The sequence below is a fragment of the Ranitomeya imitator genome, chromosome 1 (assembly GCF_032444005.1).
Source record: "Ranitomeya imitator isolate aRanImi1 chromosome 1, aRanImi1.pri, whole genome shotgun sequence".
NCBI lineage: Eukaryota > Metazoa > Chordata > Amphibia > Anura > Dendrobatidae > Ranitomeya > Ranitomeya imitator.
Genome location: NC_091282.1, coordinates 403,731,218 through 403,749,693, shown reverse-complemented (window position 1 = coordinate 403,749,693; position 18,476 = coordinate 403,731,218). Strand labels below are relative to the sequence as shown.

At 44.5% G+C, this 18,476-nt stretch overlaps 1 protein-coding gene across 1 annotated transcript in view; it reads right to left on the bottom strand.

Moving 5' to 3' along the window:
• Positions 1-18,476, bottom strand: part of GOLM1 (golgi membrane protein 1) — a 167,924-nt gene that overhangs the window by 50,895 nt on the left and 98,553 nt on the right. Inside the window, exon 5 of the mRNA XM_069762443.1 lies at positions 10,553-10,646. Within this exon, the coding sequence (XP_069618544.1) occupies positions 10,553-10,646 (94 nt within the window). The remainder of the gene's footprint in view (positions 1-10,552; positions 10,647-18,476) is intronic.

The following is an 18,476-nucleotide window of genomic DNA, read 5'->3' as shown; positions in this document are numbered from 1 at the left end:
GCTGTGTCATCTGAGCAAATGCGACGTGCTCACAAAAATTGTCCTGTGGGGATAGAGCTTTTTAATTTTGGTGGATGTGATAAGGTAAAGTGTAACAAAGAATTTGTCTCCGTAGTTTTTCTGAATATATCTGTGCTGACGGACCCATCATTTAATTTTGAAATTTGAAGATCCAAAAATTCGACAGTGGTTTGGCTGTACTTCCATGTCAATTTGATATCTATAACGCTGGGAGCGTCACTCTGTCCGCAGCCTTCATAGACTGCGCGGGCGCAAGCGTCGGCGCAGTCTGGCCCCCACAGAGTGACGCTCACAGGAGATCGCGGTATGCGTAAGCACTGAACGCATACCGCGATCTCCACCGGAGAGTCAGGGACCGCCAGGAGGGTAAGTATATTCACCTTTCCCCGTTCCAGCGCTGCGTGCGGCTCCGTCTCCCGGCTCCTCTGCTGTGACAGTTCAGAGGGCGCGATGACGCGGAATCGGCGCCTGCGCAGTCCGCGCTTTCCGGCGCCATTTTCTTGAAGACACACCTGCAGTGGAGCCGGATGATAGGCGAGTATGGTATTTTTTTTTTTTTTTTATATATGGCAGCAGCATACGGGGGCATACACACTGGAGCGTCTTATGGGGGGCATATAATACAATGGTGGCGCAGGATGGCAGCAGCACATGACAGAACGGGCGCAGGATGGCAGCAGCACATGACAGAACGGGCGCAGGATGGCAGCAGCACATGACAGAACGGGCGCAGGATGGCAGCAGCACATGACAGAACGGGTGCAGGATGGCAGCAGCACATGACAGAACGGGCGCAGGATGGCAGCAGCACATGACAGAACAGGCGCAGGATGGCAGCAGCACATGACAGAACGGGCGCAGGATGGCAGCAGCACATGACAGAACGGGCGCAGGATGGCAGCAGCACTTGACAGAACGGGCGCAGGATGGGAGCAGCACATGACAGAACGGGTGCAGGAGGGCAGCAGCACATGACAGAACGGGTGCAGGATGGCAGCAGCACATGACAGAACGGGCGCAGGATGGGAGCAGCACATGACAGAACGGGCGCAGGATGGCAGCAGCACATGACAGAACGGGCGCAGGATGGCAGCAGCACTTGACAGAACGGGCGCAGGATGGGAGCAGCACATGACAGAACGGGCGCAGGATGGGAGCAGCACATGACAACGGGTGCAGGATGGCAGCAGCACATGACAGAACGGGCGCAGGATGGAAGCAGCACATGACAGAACGGGCGCAGGATGGGAGCAGCACATGACAGAATGGGCGCAGAATGGCAGCAGCACATGACAGAACAGGGGCGCAGGATGGGAGCAGCACATGACAGGATGGGGATGCAGGATGGAGCAGCACATGACAGAATGGGGGCGCAGGATGGAGCAGCACATGACAGGATGGGGACGCAGGATGGAGCAGCACATGACAGGATGGGGACGCAGGATGGAGCAGCACATACCAGGATGGAGACCATATACCAATATAAATGCTCGCCACCCGGGCGTAGAACGGGTTCAATAGCTAGATAAGTATATTATTATTGAGACGACACAGGAATGACTCGAGATGCAACCAACAGCAAAGGCCCCCTTGGGGTTGTTTTTCTTGCGGCAATTGCTCGGCATGTCGCTATATTTTGAGGACTAAAGAGTTTTCGAATGCGAAAGGAGACAAAACTTCTAAAATTGTACATCACATTACATGTGACACGGAGGCGGTTGTCTACCATGCCAGCTGCCCCTGTGGGTACATATATGTGGGAATGACAACCAGATCCCTTAACCCCTTTCTGACCTCGGACGGGATAGTACGTCCGAGGTCAGATCCCCTGCTTTGATGCGGGCTCCGGCAGTGAGCCCGCATCAAAGCCGGGACATGTCAGCTGTTTTGAACAGCTGACATGTGCCCGTAATAGGCGCGAGCAGAATCGCGATCTGCCCGCGCTTATTAACTAGTTAAATGCCGCTGTCAAACGCAGACAGCGGCATTTAGCTACCGCTTCCGGCCGGGCGGCCGGAAATGCCGTCATCGCCGACCCCCGTCACATGATCAGGAGTCGGCGATGCTTCAGAATTGTAACCATAGAGGTCCTTGAGACCTCTATGGTTACTGATCGCCGGCAGCTGTGAGCGCCACCCTGTGGTCGGCGCTCACAGCACACCTGATTTTCAGCTAGATAGCAGCGAACAGCAGATCGCTGCTATGTAGCAGAGGCGATCGTGCTGTGCCTGCTTCTAGCCTCCCATGGAGGCTATTGAAGCATGGCAAAAGTAAAAAAAAAAAAAGTTAAAATAAATGTGAAAAAAAAATATAAAAAGTTTAAATCACCCCCCTTTTGCCCCAATCAAAATAAATCAATAAAAAAAAATATCAAATCTACACTTATTTGGTATCGCCGCGCTCAGAATCGCCCGATCAACTAAAAAAAAGGCATTAACCTGATCGTTAAACAGCGTAGTGAGAAAAAAATTTGAAACGCCAGAATTACGCTTTTTTGGTCGCCGCGACATTGCATTAAAATGCAATAACGGGCGATCAAAAGAACGTATCTGCACCAAAATGCTATCATTAAAAACGTCATCTCGGCACGCAAACAATAAGCTCTCAACCGACCCCAGATCATGAAAAATGGAGACGCTACGGGTATCGGAAAATGGCGCAAATTTTTATTTTTTTTAGTAAAGTTTGGAATTTACTTAGGTAAAAAATAACCTAGTCATGTTAGGTGTCTATGAACCCGTACTGACCTGGAGAATCATAATGGCAGGTCAGTTTTAGCATTTAGTGAACCTAGCAAAAAAGCCAAACAAAAAGCAAGTGTGGGATTGCACTTTTTTTGCAATTTCACCGCACTTGGAATTTTTTTCCCATTTTCTAGTACACGACATGCTAAAACCAATGATGTCGTTCAAAAGTACAACTCGTCCCGCAAAAAATAAACCCTCACATGGCCAAATTGACGGAAAAATAAAAAAGTTATGGCTCTGGGAAGGAGAGGAGTGAAAAACGAACACGGAAAAACGAAAAATCCCAAGGTCATGAAGGGGTTAAAGGGAAGGTGCCACCAGTTTTCTTGTATTTTGTTTTTTTGTTAAATTAAGCTTAAAATAGTAATTAAAATGTATTAATGCAATGTTTGCACTGTTTGCAAACATTTCTATATGAAAAATATGATATATTTTTCTACAAATATACATATTTACCACTAGGGGGAGCATTTTCCGTTTTAGACCTCAAGCAGCTATAGTGAGACTTACCAGCAGCAAAATTGGGGCAGTAACTGCTGACATCACCATTTCCCTCCCCTTTTGGGTGGTCTAATATCCCTGGGGCAGAATGAAGAGCAGCATCACAGGGCAGCACTATTTTGTGTGTGACTGCCCTGTGACCTGCTATCACCAGCAGTTACTGCATCAGAGGCACAACTTGTTTATAGAGGAGCAGAACACAGTGGGCTCAGCAGCATTTTTTGTGAATAACTTTCTTGCTATCCCCCTTCCCCCACCTTAATCCCTGTCCTGTCAGCTGCCCTGCTCTCTCCTTCCAGGTGTCACCTCCCTCTCTGCAGGCTGTGAGTGCAGCTTACAGGAGATCACAGGGACTGTGTGTGAGGGGGAGGCGGAGACACACAGGAGTAGCTGACAGGGCAGTGTGTGAGGAGCAGAGGATGTGTGCCTGCCTGGAGTACAGAGGAGCAGTGAGGGCTTCTTCTGTCCTGCGATAGAGAATAAGTGGAGCTCGGCAGATAGCACAGGGCTATAATAAAATGGCAGCTAGTCACACCTACAGCAGTGAGTTGTGTAGCCCACAGAGGCGTGCCCAGCTCACTGCTAATGCTGCTGCAATGTTACAGATAGGAGATAATAGACCGGCGCTGACCCTATGTCCATGGGGTGCCGTAATCTGACACGGATAGTGCCCTGCTACTGCTGCAAAACCAAGAGGTCAGCCCCCAGTGCATTCTTTAAACTCATAGCACATGAAATCTGTTTCACATGCATTTCAAACTTGGTTATAGCAGCATGTTATGATACATTACAGTGATTTATTAATGACCTACAAACGCGGTACCTTCCCTTTAAAATTCGTATACAGGAACACGTCAGAGATATCAAAAATGCAATAACCTGCTCAGAACCACATCTTCTAAAACCTATTCCTAGACACTTTTTTTAAATCCACCAATGTAACCCCAAGGGATTTTTTGTCAGAGGCATAGATCACGTCTATATGGGCATACGCGGCGGCAATTTAAAACAAAAATTGTTACAAAAGGAAACACTCTGGATAGTGACATTAGACACTAACACCAAATGGTCTCAATGAGACCATTAGTTTCAAGTATTTTCTTTAATTGTATGTGCGCCATTTTAATGGGTTACGGAAATTTGTTTTTAAAAATGTGTTGTTTTTTTTTGTATATTAATTTAGTTCTTTTGTATCTCTATAGATATACTGTTAGTTATCAAGGAACCTTTCACGATGAACTATCAGCACAGTCCCATGTTGTATCTTCAGCGTATATTCCATCCGATGAAAAAACTTTCCAATGAAACATCTTGTGACTGCCTTATATCTACCGATGCTTTTCTACTCTGTAATCGATGATATTTACTTTATGATCCAATAATAAGAAGTTTCAGAGTGTACGGGTGTAACTAAGCATATTTATGATTCATGATGGTCATTTGATCAATTACTTGTTAACATTGCAATGACTTATGGTTGGAAGAGCCCATGTTATTAACTGACATTTTTTGCTATTTATATTATTGTTTGTAATAGATATTTATCTACGATGTAATATTTAAGATATTCCGATCATTATTGTGTATCGGTTCTTATATTTATGGCGGCAGTATATTTGTGCCGCTTTGAAGGCATTTACGTCTAGTTATTATTAGTCCCCGTGCTGCAATTGTATGATATAGCTTAGCTGAATACTTACGTATCAGCTGCAGTCCCGGATACTCGCTTCCTCACATGCGCAGAGGCGCCTGCTCTATGCGCTGTACTCTTCTGGTGGCGCTGCGGGCTGGACGCGTCGCCATGGTGATGGGGAGCGATGACGCACGTCCTCCTTCCCATCATCCACGCTGCGTGCCGGCCTGCTCCGTCACGGGGCGGGACATCATACACCACGGCGCTTCGATTCGCTGATTAATGTTCATACTCACATATATAGTCCGTTACCCCTGCTTTTAAGCCACGCCTCCTGACGAAGCCGAGGACGGTGAAACGCGTGTCGAGGCTTCTGTGTGGCTTACTGGCGCCCCAGCACAAGGCCTGCACCATGTCTGAAGGTAAATAGCTCACTGAATGGCTTTATTGTGTTCCCCTATTGCGGACTGTTTAATTCATAATATCCATGCACTATCTTGCCTAATGACGAACAGCTTGTTCATTTAGACCTGTATGGCAGCCATCTATTATGGTCATTTCTGACATTGTTCATTTTTTGATGGCAGGACTATTATAGTGTATTGGAAGACATACTTACATCATGCTTTGTGTTGCGGTACCGATGGCCACACAGTCATTTTTCTCTGGTCGGCATTTATTTTCCATCTCCACATTGCCGATATTTCTTTAGCTGTTCTTCCACCTTACGCCACTTTTTTTGTCTGTATATCTTTATATGTGCAATAAATTGATTTATATTTTAATCACAATACCCCGTTTTTCTCCTTATTGGTATCTCTGGGCATATGTATATTATTGGTGGTTATTATCTTACAATTAATCTATATACTGTTGAATTTGCCTGAGACCCAATCGGGAACTTTTTTTGGTTTCATGTTTTTAAACAATATTTTACCTCACAAAATGTATCTTCTGCGATCTCCTGCTGTAATGTCAGTATTGTCTTTTGCTTCCTCCCCTGCACACGGTCAGACACAGACAATTTTTAAAATGAAGGGGTGAGAGAGACAGGGCACAGGGGGGAGACAGCTCAAACAGGACAGCACATAAGGGGAGAACACAGCACAGGAAGGAGAAAGACAGCAGACAAGGGGGATAGCACATGGGGTAGACAGGTCAAAGAAGAGAGCACAGACGGGAGAAGTCAGCACATGGGGAAGGAGAGAGTGGATAGGTGGGTGAGCACATGGGGGGAGATTCTCAATGCTGTAAAGCCTGCCACCATTGTGACATTACCGCCCTCCTGATGCGATAGCATCGGGCCTCCATCTAGTCTACTCAAATACTGATCCCACCACATTCTGGTATGGTCATTTTATGGAATATTATGTATAGTGATCTGGTCACATCTATGGAACATGATTGGAGTACATATTTGCTGAACCTATACGGAAGACTTAGATAGCTGTCTATACAGTTCTCAACAACTCCATTTGAAAAACAGAATTGAATGGACAGTCAACTTCAATTATCAATATGGATAAAAATAGATGTACACTCTTTAGCGAATGGACATGTTAGATAATATGTCAGAAACATGTCATATAAACTGCACACTTCACAAGTCATTCAGGTCTCCCTCTCAGCCTGGGCAGGGGAGGAAGCAAAAGTATATAGACATTGCAGCCGCTGATTCTTTCTGTTAACCCCTTTACCCCCAAGGGTGGTTTGCACGTTATGGACCGGGCCAATTTTTACAATTCTGACCACTGTCCCTTTATGAGGTTATAACTCTGGAACGCTTCAACGGATCCCGGTGATTCTGACATTGTTTTCTCGTGACATATTGTACTTCATGATAGCGGTAAAATTTCTTTGATATTACCTGCGTTTATTTGTGAAAAAAACGGAAACATGGCGAAAATTTTGAAAATTTTGCAATTTTCCAACTTTGAATTTTTATGCAATTAAATCACAGAGATATGTCACACAAAATACTTAATAAATAACATTTCCCACATGTTTACTTTACATCAGCACAATTTTGGAACCAAAATTTTTTTTTGTTAGGGAGTTATAAGGGTTAAAAGTTAACCAGCAATTTCTCATTTTTACAACACCATTTTATTTTAGGGACCACATCTAATAATAATAATAATAATTTTATTTATATAGCGCCAACATATTCCGCAGCGCTTTACAAATTATAGAGGGGACTTGTACAGACAATAAACATTACAGCATAACAGAAATACAGTTCAAAACAGATACCAGGAGGAGTGAGGGCCCTGCTCGCAAGCTTACAAACTATGGGGAAAAGGGGAGACACGAGAGGTGGATGGTAACAATTGCTTTAGTTATTCGGGCCAGCTATAGTGTAAGGCTCAGGTGTTCATGTAAAGCTGCATGAACCAGTTACCTGCCTAAGTATGTAGCAGTACAGACACAGAGGGCTAATACTGCATAAAGTGTATGAGAACATGATGCGAGGAACCTTTTTTTTTTTTTTTTTTTTATTATAAATAGGCCACACAGGGATCGTTAGGTTAATGCATTGAGGCTGTAGGCCAGTCTGAACAAATGAGTTTTTAGGGCACGCTTAAAACTGTGGGGATTGGGGATTAATCGTATTAACCTAGGTAGTGCATTCCAAAGAATCGGCGCAGCACGTGTAAAGTCTTGGAGACGGGAGTGGGAGGTTCTGATTATTGAGGATGCTAACCTGAGGTCATTAGCGGAGCGGAGGGCACGGGTAGGGTGGTAGACTGATACCAGGGAGGAGATGTAGGGTGGTGCTGAGCCATGGAGTGCTTTGTGGATGAGGGTAGTAGTTTTGTACTGGATTCTGGAGTGGATGGGTAGCCAGTGTAATGACTGGCACAGGGTAGAGGCATCGGTGTAACGGTTGGTGAGGAATATGATCCTGGCTGCAGCATTCAGGACAGATTGGAGCGGGGAGAGTTTTGCAAGAGGGAGACCGATTAGTAGAGAGTTACAATAGTCCAGACGAGAATGAATAAGTGAAACAGTCAGAGTTTTTGCAGAGTCGAAATTAAGAAAAGGGCGAATTCTAGAAATGTTTTTGAGATGCAGGTAAGAAGAGCGAGCCAGTGATCGGATGTAGGGGGTGAATGAAAGGTCAGAATCAAGGATGACCCCAAGGCAGCGGGCATGTTGCTTTGGAGTAATGGTGGAACCGCACACGGAGATGGCAATGTCAGGCAAAGGTACGTTAGTAGAGGGAGAGAACACGAGGAGTTCAGTTTTTGACAGGTTTAGTTTCAGATAGAGGGAGGACATGATGTTAGAGACAGCGGTAAGACAATCACTGGTGTTTTCTAAAAGGTCGGTGTGATGTCGGGAGCAGAAGTGTATAATTGGGAGTCGTCAGCATAGAGATGGTACTGGAAACCAAATCTACTGATTGTTTGTCCAATAGGGGCAGTATACAACGAGAAGAGTAGGGGGCCTAGGACTGATCCTTGAGGAACCCCAACAGTAAGGGGAAGGTGAGAGGAGGAGGAACCAGCAAAACATACAGTGAAGGATCGGTCAGAAAGATAGGAGGAGAACCAGGAGAGAACGGTGTCCTTGAGGCCGATGGAGCGGAGCATAGTGAGGAGGAGCTGATGATCCACAGTGTCAAATGCTGCAGAGAGATCCAAGAGAATTAGCATGGAGTAGTGACCATTAGATTTAGCTGTTAGTAGGTCATTAGAGACTTTAATGAGGGCAGTTTCAGTAGAGTGTAAAGAGCGGAAGCCAGATTGAAGAGGGTCGAGAAGAGAGTTATCTGAGAGATAGCGGGTAAGACGGGAGTGGACCAGGCGTTCGAGGAGTTTAGAGATGAAGGGAAGATTAGAGACAGGTCTATAATTAGCGGCACAGTTTTGATCGAGGGATGGTTTTTTAAGTAATGGATGTATGATGGCATGCTTAAATGAGGAGGGAAAAATACCGGAAGTGAGGGAAAGGTTGAATATTTTTGTTAGGTGAGAGGTGATAGCCGGGGAAAGGGACTGGAGGAGATGTGACGGAATGGGGTCACTGGTGCAAGTGGTCGGGCGCGAAGATGCAAGGAGCCTGCTTACTTCTTCTTCTGTAACTGCTTCAAAGTCAGAGAGTGAACTAGATGCAGTGGGGGAGGGAGGACAGTGCATGGTATGAAGAGATTGGGAGATGATTTCCTGTCGAATGTGGTCAATTTTTTCTTTGAAGTAATTGGCCAGATCGTCAGCACGGAGATCCGTGGTTGGGGCCTGCTCTCTTGGGTTGAGTAGGGACTGGAACGTGTCAAAGAGACGTTTAGGGTTATTGGACAGGGAGGTGATGAGGGTGTTGAAGTAGGTTTGTTTGGAGAGGTGAAGGGCAGAATTGTATGTCTTTAGCATGAACTTATAATGTATGAAATCTTCGGGTAGATTAGATTTTCTCCACAGACGTTCTGCGCACCTGGAGCACCGCTGCAGGAAACGTGTTTGCAGCGTGTGCCACGGTTGTTGCCGTCTGTGCCGAGTTGTTTTATGTATAGGAGGAGCAGCTTCATCCAGAGCACTTTGCAGGGTTTCATTGTAATGCTTCAATGCAGAATCAGGACATAAGATGGAGGAAATAGGGGCCAATGAGGACTGCAAGTTCATCATAAGTTTCTGGGTGTTAATGGCCTGTATGTTTCTATAGGTGTGGAAAGTGGGGGTGACCTGAGCGGGATGGCAGTTCTTGATAGAGAATGAAAGAAGGTTGTGGTCAGAGAGCGGGAGAGGGGAGTTTGTGAAGTCATCCACTGAGCAAAGTCGGGAGAAGACCAAGTCAAGGGAGTTTCCATCTTCATGTGTTGGAGAGTTAGTATGCTGCGAGAGGCCAAAAGAGGAGGATAGAGATAAAAGGTGAGAAGCAGATGGGCATTTGAAGTCATTTTGAGGGGTCTATATGATAGAAAATACCCAAGTGTGACACCATTCTAAAAGCTGCACCCCTCAAGGTTCTCAAAACCGCATTCAAGAAGTTTATTAACCCTTATTAACCCATTTTTTTAATGTTTTGGCGCTTTTATACGATAAAAACTATTTTATAGAAAAAATAATTATTTTTGCATCGCTTTATTCTGAGCTCTATAACTTTTTTATTTTTTCGCTGATGATGCTGTATGGCGGCTCATTTTTTGCGGGACAAGATGACGCTTTCAGCGGTACCATGGTTATATATATCTGTCTTTTTGATCGCGTGTTATTCCACTTTTTGTTCGGCGGTATGATAATAAAGCGTTGTTTTTTGCCTCTTTTTTTTTTTTTCCTTACGGTGTTTACTGAAGGGGTTAACTCGTGGGCCAGTTTTATAGGTCGGGTCATTACGGACGCGGCGATACTAAATATGTGTACTTTTATTGTTTTGTTTAAGGCTTTAGAAAAAAAAATGTAAAGAGCAACATAGACGGAATATAGAGTTGGACAAACTTTGTAAACAAACAAAAAAAAAAAAAAACAACCCACTGTCTCCACATTGTTTTGCACTCAAACCTATGTATAAAACTGCAATGTAGACTGAAAAAAGTACAAATGTGGATAAGTTGCTGAAGCATATGCCAGAGTCAGTACTTTGCTGCCCATGTGGGAATACATAATCCCTCACAATCAATATTCTCAAAACAGGCCAAATTTATTTTACTTACAACTCATAAGTTGACTTTTTGGCCTGGTTTTCTTGTAGTTCCTTTAATTCTAGCTTGGAGTCTTGTAACAGTTTCTGGACTTCCACTATTTCAGCTGCAAAAAGAATGAAAGTTACAAACTGACATATAAAGCTAAATGTCAGTAATCGCTAACAGGACCCAGACAGGCAGATTCTAGATTACAAGGATGCTTATAGTGCGTGCTCTTAGATTTTCTATAAAGGAAATCTGCCACTAGATTCCCTGCTACCTAATCTGGGAGGAGTATGATGTAGAGACAGACTCCAGTGATGTATCACATACTGGGCTGTGCAGTTTTTTTTGCCCGTATAATCCCTGTTTTAATCAACAGATAATCATCACTAGAGGACTAGTAAACCTGCTCTCATGTAGTCCAACAGCACCTCCACCACTTATTGGCCGCTTTCTGCCTATGCACAATGTACACAGAAAACTACCAATCAGTGGTGTTGGTGGGGTTATAAAGAGCTCAACATTCAGAGAACTGCTACATCTGCAGTAGATAAAAGTGATATTAATAATCAGCCCAGTAAGTGATACATCACTGGAACTAGGTCCTGTATTATGCTGCTCTCAGATGGGATAGCAAAAACCTGGTGACCGATTCCCTTTAACAACTTAACTGTAAGAAAGCACAATTTATACAGAGAAGTCAAACAACATTTTATAGATAACATACAAAGTGTTTCTTGTATACCAATGCACGTCTTTTACATTACCAAAGGCATGGAATTTCTCTGGAATATAAATAGTTTAGAAAAACACCAGAAATTGTTGAAATACAGATGCTGTGTCGAGCGCGCACCATGTAACCTGGCCCCAGTAGGTCTAAGGACCCCAAGCAGGCCTCTGAAGACACTCTGGGAACAAAGGCAGTGCTGCCCACATTATTCCTGTATTGCCCCTCCCCGTTTTGAGTACAATGTTGCCATCACCTGACTACATAGTGCTGCAAGCAGTTAGAGGGGGAAGAGGGACAAGGATAAAGTGGGAAGGACCCCCACTCACCTAAAGTGATCACAGCACGGTCCTGTGGACCTTTGGGAGCAAGGAACATGGAACAGCGACACCTAAACACAGGGTCGGTTTCTTCCTGTGTCAAGACTAAGGGTATGTGAGGGGCGTGGCCTGACTTCTGATGGTGCAGGTTGCATAGTGTGGGAGCTCCATTCCCAGGACTCATAAAGCGGCACACAGCAGTGCACAGACGGTGCTTTCTCCTCCAGAACTCCCCACTCCTGCTCCTTACCGTTCGGTGAGTGTATGGGGAAATCTAAAGCCGGCGCAGGGGACCCTTCCAGGCGCATTGTGGACTTCTTTGCAGCCGCCCCTCAGCAGCCTCAGAGGCCCAAGATGGCGCCGCTTTCTCCTAGATCCTCCAGAGCTGCACGCCGAGGCTCTCAGTCTTCTGCCTCAAGCACAGCAGCGGCTGATCTCTCAGAGGCTCCAGTTACAGCAGCGCTGCTCAGAGACATGCTTGGTGACCTCCGTACCTCCCTGCAGGAGGATATGCGTTCCATGATGGCAGAGCTCAGGGGGGAGGTGGAGGAGCTGGGAGGCCGCACGGATCATCTTGAAAATAAAATGTCCGAACTGGTAGCTTCTCACAATGATTTGTGGGAAGCTCATGATAACCTGCAGCTGCTTGTTACCAAAACTCATGCTAAAACCCTGGATTTGGAAGACAGATCCAGGAGAAATAATGTGAAACTAAGAGGCATTGCTGAATCAATTGGGGCTGATGATCTCAGAGCCTTTCTACAAGACTTTATCATATCTATTCTCCCACTTTATTCCAAAGATGACGTTGTGATCGACCGTATTCATCGGATCCCTAAACCCTCAGGCCTTGACCCTGCGGTACCCAGAGATGTACTAGCTCGCATCCATTTTTTTGTTATGAAGGAGGAATTTCTGCAAGCACTAAGATCGAAGCCGTCGCTACCTGAACGATTTGCTACCATTGCAGTTTTCCCTGATCTGTCTCCAGGAACTCTAGCCCTCCGCAGGGCTTTTGCACCATACACCTCAATCCTGAGGGAAAAGGGTATATTATACCGCTGGGGTTTCCCCACCAAACTTTGCATTCGTAAAGACGGTTCATTTACCACGTGCCTATCCCCGTCGCAAGCAGCCAAGACCCTGTCCCAATGGGGTTTTGACCCTCCTGCGCCCACTCCTGCCTCTGCTTCCACCAAACCTGGAGGATCTGGTCCCCGGAGACGCCGTATTACCCCTGACTGGAAGGTCGCCTGAAGTGTCTATTTTAACCATTTCCTGGCTGGAAGAATTTATTTTTTCCTTTTTCCCACTCAGTTCTAGTTCTCTTTTTTTTTTTCTCTCTCTCTTCTTTTTGCTTGCTGAGTTTTTTGCTGAGGCTGGTTCCTGGCAGGACTCCGCTCAGCATATTGCCCCATTGGTGAACTGTTTTCTATTTTCACCTCGGACTCAGGATTTCCCTGGATGTTCCCTTGTTTAACCCCTTAATGACCGCCAATACGCCTTTTAACTGACCTGACATAAGAGAATGGCCTCCCCATACAGATGACAATCCAGCATCTGTTGGTTGTACACTATAGCTGACAACTTGCTGTATCAGCCATGATCAGTATTTGCACCGTCCAAATCTGTTTAACCCCTTAGATGCTGCTGTCAATAGTGACTACTTCATTATAAATGGTTAACAGAGTGTGGGGGCTTCTTCTTTATCCCAATTGGTGCACTTAGATCATGATTTTGTGGTCTTGATGTTTGCGATGGCAATTCATGACCAAATAGCGGCCTTAGAGTCTGACGGCTGTAGTAATCTGTTTAGAAGTTAGCAACATTTAGGTGGTAAAAATACACATTTTCATTTCTGTCATGTCACTTTGCATTAATTCCTGTAAAGCACCTGAAGGGTTAATAAACTACCTGACAGCAGTTTTCAATATGTTTAGGGGTGCTGTTTTTAAAATGGTATCACGTTTGGGGGTTTCCCAATATATGGGACCCCTAAAGTCACTTCAAACATGGATAAGTCCCTAAAAAAATAAATGTGGTAAATTTCTTTGAAAAAATGAAAAATTGCTGTTACATTTTTAAACCTCCTAAAATGCTAACAAAATAAAATAACATTTTACAAATGGTGCTGATGTAAAGCCGACATGTGGGAAATGTTATTTATTAATGGTTTGCTGTGGTATGACTATCTGGATTAAAGGGATAATCATTCAAATTTAGAAAATTGCTAATTTTTTAACTTTTTTCTCAAATTTTTTATATTTTTTATAAATAAACACAAAAAATGTTGAACTAAATTTACCATTATCATAAAGTATAATGTGTCACGAAAAAACAATCTCAAAATCACTGGGATTTGTTGAAGCATTGCAGAGTTATTACCACATAAAGTGACACTGGTCAGATTTCAAAAATTTGGCTCGGTCACTAAGGGGTTAAATGTTTGGATTTTGTATGTTTGTTTTTCCCTTCTCCTCCTTCCCTCCCTTTCCTCCCTCCTTTCCCTCTTCCCCCCCCCCCCCCCCCCCCCCGTCGCAGATGGAGTTTGCGACGTATCCCACGACATGTTTATGCTTTTTTTGTGGGTAATGGGTTTGCATATCTTCTTCAGCAAATTATGTAACATATTACAATGAGTGTTTCTTTATATTCTATTAATGTTAACGGCCTCAACTCCCCTGGTAAGAGATCGATTGTCTGGCGTCAGCTCGCTAAATCCAAACACGATATTATATGCTTACAGGAGACTCATTTACTAGAACGGGACAATATAAGAATGTATTCGAATCTATACCCCCACCAATTTTTTGCGAATGGGAAGACCAAAAAGGCTGGGGTGGCAATTTTTTTTAGCAAGGCTAACTCTTTCCAGCTAATTAGTTCTACAGCCGACCCGCGGGCAGATACATTATAATTTTATGTTTAATCAACAATACCCCTTACACCATTGCCTCTGTGTATGGCCCAAATTTTGGTCAGGTTAAATTTCTAAATAATTTATTTCAAATCTTAGGTAATTATCAGCATGGTCATAAATTAGTTGCCGGAGACTTCAACATTCCAGTATCCAAGAATCTGGACTGTTCATTGTCGGCCGTGGCCAGGGGTGATGCGGCCCAGCTGATTAGCTCCTACAATTTACACGATATCTGGAGATATCTCCATTGTAATGAGAGAGACTACACATTTTGGTCCCCTCGTCATGGTTCTTACAGTAGAATTGATTATATTTTAGTAGATGATGTCGCTCTCCCTCACTGCATGTCTGCAAATATAGGTAATATCACTTGGTCTGATCATGCTCCTGTGTCAGTCTCCCTAGAAGACCCTCTTGCAATCAGACCCCCTTCACACTGGCGCCTTAATGACCACCTTCTCTCTGAGCAAGCGAACTTTACACTAATTGAAAACTCTTTGCAGGAATTCTTTGCCTTTAATGACTCGGCGGATGTGCGTGAGGACTCCCTCTGGTTCGCTCACAAGGCAGTGGCTCGTGGCCTTTTCATTAAGATGGCTGCGACAGCTAAACGCAAGTATAACTTAAATCTTCAATCTGCCTTGGCTGAAGTGGCCCGGCTGGAGTCTTGCCACAAAGCCTGCCCCTCCCCTCAATTACTTTCCAATCTTTCTGATGCACGCCTGCGCCTTCGCCAGCTCCTCCTCCATAGAGCAGAAAATTCGCTTAGGAAATCGAAAGCCAAATTCTACTCCATGGGTGACAGGGCAGGCGCCTTACTAGCTAAACGCGTTAAAAAAAAAGAAGCCCAAACCAAAATTGCTTATCTTAAGTCAGATGGTTCTCGGATTTACAACCCAATCCATATTGCTGAAGAATTTGCCTCATACTACTCCTCATTATATAACCTAGATTCTGACGTAAATACTCCTCAACCTTCTCAGGACTCAATTAACGCTTTTTTGAATAAAGCGAATCTCCCCACCGTTAATCCGGAGCAGTTGTCGCTCCTTAACGGCCCTATAGAAGCAATTGAAATCTCCCAAATAATCAAAGAGGCCAAAAAACGCTCTGCCCCGGGTCCAGATGGCTTTTCCTTCTCATACTACTCTCATTTTCTCACTATCCTCTCTCCTTTTCTCATTCGTTTATTTAACTACTGGCGCTCTATGGGTACTATTGAGAGAGAGGGTCTGGAGGCTTGTATTTCGACACTTCCTAAACCTGGGAAACCTATGACCTCTCCTGGCAATTTTCGTCCCATCTCCCTTCTAAATTGCGATGTAAAAATATATGCTAAGGTCTGGGCCAATAGGTTATTATCGGTGCTCCCATCCTTGGTTCACTCAGACCAGGTTGGGTTTGTCCCGGGTAGGCAAACTAGAGATGGTACGAGACGCTTGATCGACCTGCTGGATGTGGTGGAGAGGCGGAGCCTCCCCAGTGTGTTCCTATCTCTCGACGCGGAAAAGGCGTTCGATCGGGTGCACTGGGGCTATATAGCATCTACATTGCACAAATTTGGTCTTACTGGCCAGATTTTTTCAGCTATTATGGCTTTGTATTCCAATCCTTGTGCCTCAGTTCGCTCAGCCGGCTTTAAATCCCGTATATTTTCTATTTCAAATGGGACCCGGCAGGGTTGCCCCCTCTCCCCCATCATCTTTGCTTTAGTCATGGAGCCCCTGGCGGCTGCGGTGAGGCAATGCCCTGACATTAGGGGGGTAATGGTGGGAAGTCAGGAACACAAAATTGGCCTCTACGCCGACGATATGGTGTTGTCTTGCTCTGCTCCTCTACAGTCACTATCTGCAGTGTCTTCCATTCTTACCCAATTTGCTGAAGCCTCCTATTATAAGCTAAATCTGTCCAAGTCCACAATTTTTCCCCTATTTATCTCTTCCTCTCTCCAACTTCAAATCCAAAGTATTTACCCCTTTATATGGTCTCCGCTCGGATTCACTTATCTAGGTATTCAAATTACCCATATTAAAAACATTGTTCGCCTTAACTGTGATTCAACCCTCCACGAAATTAAAAAAGAAATTGACCAGCTTGCCTGCTCTCATCTATCCTGGATGGCTAGGATACAAACGTCTAAGATGTTAATTCTCCCTAAACTTATATATCTTTTTAGATGCCTCCCCTTCGCTATCCCCTCTAAGTACCTCTCTGCTTTTCAAGCAATTATTGACCGTTTTATTTGGAATAACAAGCCACATAGAATAAAACGCTCTCTAATGTCTCTCCCATATGCCAGGGGAGGTCTTGGTGCCCCTAATATCCACCTTTACCACAAAGCTGCTCTCCTAGACCCCCTTAAGATTTGGTGGGAGAGGGACTCCTCCCTCCAGTGGTTCCATATTGAGTCGTGCTTTGCCCCTAGGGGTTCCCTCAAACTTTTACTGGAGATCTGTTTGCTCCAGCCGCCCAGTCGGAGCTCCCCTCTTAAAACAATTTGCTCCGCCACTAAGGTCTGGACAAGTCTCTGCCCTACTTACCTCCCTTTTATATTTGACTACGTCTCTATTCAAGCATTAGAATACGCAATAGATGGTTTGTCTCTCTCTGCCTGGGGGGACTGCGGAATACACCGAGTGAATGATCTCTATAATGAGTCGGGCCTGAGATCATTTGCGGACCTCACTGCTCGCTATAACTTGCCTCCTAGGGCTTTTTTTCAGTATTTCCAAATTCGTAGCCTCCTTAAACATTGTAACTCCTTCGGTGTGGCCGTGTCCCCCCTGGGTATGGAGACCCCAATCCACAGATTTTTCAGACCAAACACGTGGATTGATCATGGCATTTCCATCATTTATAAATCCCTCCTCTCCCATGATTTCTCTGAGAGACTCCCATTTATGTCCACTTGGGAGGGTGCCCTTGCTTTCGAGGCTTCCCCGGAGGATTGGAGCATGGCTATGCTGCATCCTTCCAAATTCTCTTCGTGTCTTGGTCACCTCGAACAAAGCAAAAAAATTCAGCTCCTATGGTACTTCACTCCTGTTAAATTAGCTAAATTTTATCCCTCCTCTTCCTCATTATGCTGGAAAAATTGTGGTGTTTCTGGTTCGCTGGCTCATGTATGGTGGAGTTGCCCTAGTGTGCAAATATTTTGGCTTCAGGTTGAAGCGATTCTTTCAGAGGTGACCCATCTTTCTATCAACCTAACTGGCCCTCTAGCAATATTGGGTATATCTCTCTTGGACTTCCCATCTTCCCTTCAACCCATTATTTCTAATATTCTTGTGGCGGCCCGACAATGTATTGCAAAGCATTGGAAATCTTCTAATATTCCCTCCAGACCTGAATTGATATCCAAAATTAATCTGCACTTTAGTTATGAGTCGATTACTGCGGACTGTCTTGCAAAAAAGAATAAGGTCCTTACGTGGTGGGACCCTTGGGTCTCCTCACCCTTTATTTCCTCCCCTGACCACCATCCCCCTTCTTCTGCCAGCTGACTCAATTGTTTGATATCATAGCTATGTATGCGCCCATGTATTGTAATTTTTTTTTTTGTTTCATTCTTGATCGTGGATATTTACATTTATGTCTGCCTCTTCCCCTCCCCCTTCCTCCCCCTTTATTCCTTTCCTTGTTGCATTTTAATTGTACTCTGTTTTCTCAATAAAAATTGAATGGTTAAAAAAAAAAAAAAAAAAAAAGACTAAGGGTATGTTTCCACGGTCAGGAATGGCTCAGTATTTGCTCAGGATTTGACGCAGGTAAAATCTGCACCAAATCTGCATCTGAGGTCACTGGCAGGTCACCTGCGTTTTTTTATTTCATGCAGATTTGTGTGTGTTTTTGTAAGCTAAATAAAGATATACAAAAAAAAAAAAATTGTGATGTAATTTCCTTGTCCAACCTCTTTTACATACTCCACTGAAGAATAATGTTTACACACAGAGATAGATCTATAGATAGATGATAGATAGATAT